Source organism: Drosophila serrata, unplaced genomic scaffold (genome assembly GCF_035046125.1).
Source record: "Drosophila serrata isolate PLE 108 unplaced genomic scaffold, ASM3504612v1 contig_249, whole genome shotgun sequence".
In the NCBI taxonomy this organism is placed as follows: Eukaryota; Metazoa; Arthropoda; class Insecta; order Diptera; family Drosophilidae; genus Drosophila; species Drosophila serrata.
In genome coordinates this window covers 3,630,676-3,632,944 of record NW_028257147.1, presented here as the reverse complement: position 1 = coordinate 3,632,944, position 2,269 = coordinate 3,630,676, and the positions used below count along the sequence as shown (strand labels likewise).

Below are 2,269 nucleotides of genomic sequence, written 5' to 3'. Positions count from 1 at the left end.
TTTGTACATCAGTTAACAGGAAACAGGAGGGTTATGAATAAATGCACTGAAAGAATTATTGTATCCGTAAAAGTATATATTAAAATATATAATATAGATTAGATAACTTCTAGGTATTCTTATACTAAAATTTAAAATATTGTAGTAAAAACATCTCTATTAAATGAAAAAGTGACTTATGTTTGTTTCGTACAGTGTTTGTTTGATGGCCACTACAATTAATCCCTTCATCAGTAATTCCCACACTGTTGTCGGAAAACATTTGGCCATTCAGCCATCCTTATCGCAGCTGGCATTCCGTCGGTCGATTTCACTCCGCTCCATTCGAGGTTAAGTCTCCGGTTGGAATGTTCCGCCCGAGCGGAAGTGGCTTCCGCCAGAAGCTAGTGGGCTTCACACTGAAGGGTGCTCTCTATGGGTCATGGATCCTGGGCATATTTCCCTTCACCTACGACAGCTGGACGCGGAAATTGCATCGTTCCAAGTGGTTAATTGCATATGGCCTCGTTCTGACCACGACCCTCGTTGTGCTTGTGTGGACCAATGACACGGAGACCGAGACTCCGATGAGAATGGAAGTATTCCATAGAAACCCACTTGCCGAGCAGGTCAATGGTATTCACGATATACAGAGCCTTTTTATGGTGGCCTTTATACTGATTAGAGGATACTGGAAGAGTGCCGATATAGAGAAGATATTTAATGAACTGCTGGATCTCCAACACCGACACTTTCGAAACTACCCACTGGAGGACTGCTGCAACTTTGATAGGTTCGTCCTGTACAAAGGACTCTCTATAGCGCTGGAGTTTGCTTCCATGGTGGTTTTGGAGCTTGGCTTGTCCCCGGATTTCAGTCAGCAGCTCTTGATAGGAGTCACCAGTTTGTGCCTAATGCTACTCGGCGTTCTTCTGGGCGCCTCTCACTTTCACCTGGCCGTGGTCTATATCTATAGATATGTATGGATCATTAACAGGGAGCTCTTGAGGCTGGCCAATGAGTTGGCAAATGGAAAGGAAGTGCAGTCGGATCGTGTGGATAAACTGCTTTGCCTGTACCATCGCCTGTTGGGAATCAACACTCGTCTGTCGAACATCTACGACTATCAAATGGTTTTGGTAATGACCAGTTTTCTGATTGCCAACGTTTTGGGCATCTTCTTTTTCATCATCTACACAATCAGCCTGAAAAAGGACTGGGACTATATGTTACTGTTCGTAATGCCCCAGGCTTTGGTCATCAATATGTTTGACTTTTGCTTGAGCATCGCTGTTTGTGATTTGGCCGAACGAACTGGCAGACAAACATCGACCATTCTTAGGTTATTCAATGACATAGAAAACCTAGACACAAAATTGGATAGAAGTGTGAGTTTAACTAGAATTTAATTATTAACAACTCCATGAGTATCTAAATCCTCTTCTAGATAACCGAATTTGCTCTATTCTGCAGTCATCGCCGGCTAAAGTTTCATCATTGTGGCTTATTTTATGTGAATTACGAGATGGGGTTCCGCATGGCCATCACCAGCTTTATGTACCTCCTTTTCCTGATTCAGTTTGATTTTTGGAATCTGTAAAGAAGGCACCCGAGGCTCTCTAACTGCTTCACACTTCCTTGTGTATGCAACTGCAGGACCTGCATACAAGTGACAGCTCAAGATGTCAGGGGACTTTGAGAGGGCGGAAGAACAAGTGGGATATAGCCCCACAAGGAGTCGTGTCTGAGAGAGTGCCTTGTTGACTTTTTTGAGCAGGAGGGGAAAAGGGAATGGGAGCACTGCCGCAGGACATCAGCGGGGGACAAGTGCAGTTGGGGCAATCCTTTTCTACCCAAAAAATGAGGCTATGCAAAAGCCAAAAGGAGAGCACATACACAAGTCAAAAGCGTCTGAGGAATGGAGTAGCTGTGAAAGCAGCGCAATTAAGGCCAACAAATGAACGAGCTCTGTGCTTTTTGTACTTTTTGGCTGGCTAAGAATGCAGCTGGTTTTTCCGGTTAACAATGGCCGGGGAGTGAAGGAGAGTACAAAAGCCGTGGCTAACATGAGCAGCTTTGGTGCATTTTCTTTGTTTGCCTTTTGTGTGTGTGTATTTGTGTTTGTTTGTTTGTGTGAGAGAGTGTGTGTGTGTGCTTTGCTTATTTCCCTGACTGTGATTTCCCAGCTGCTGCCACATTTTCCCATTTTTCGCAGCTTGTTTTTTGCCTGATTTATTGTGCCCGGAGTTTGGCTTTTGTTGCGGATTTCCATTGAAATAAATACATGCTT

The 2,269-nt window shown here is 44.0% G+C and overlaps 1 protein-coding gene across 1 annotated transcript; it reads left to right on the top strand.

Moving 5' to 3' along the window:
- The first annotated feature begins 347 nt into the window (after positions 1 to 347).
- Gr22e (Gustatory receptor 22e) lies at positions 348 to 1,579 on the top strand. The gene is made up of 2 exons (XM_020946532.2): positions 348 to 1,367; positions 1,427 to 1,579. Exons 1-2 carry the CDS (start codon positions 348 to 350, stop codon positions 1,577 to 1,579), a joined length of 1,173 nt encoding a protein of 390 aa, XP_020802191.2.
- Positions 1,580 to 2,269: the final 690 nt, after the last annotated feature.

Coding starts and splice junctions, on each gene's coding strand:
- Gr22e (XM_020946532.2), top strand. CDS start 348: ATGTTCCGCCCGAGCGGAAGTGGCTTCCGCCAGAAGCTAGTGGGCTTC. Junction 1,368..1,426: donor ACACAAAATTGGATAGAAGT/GTGAGTTTAACT, acceptor ATCCTCTTCTAG/ATAACCGAATTTGCTCTATT.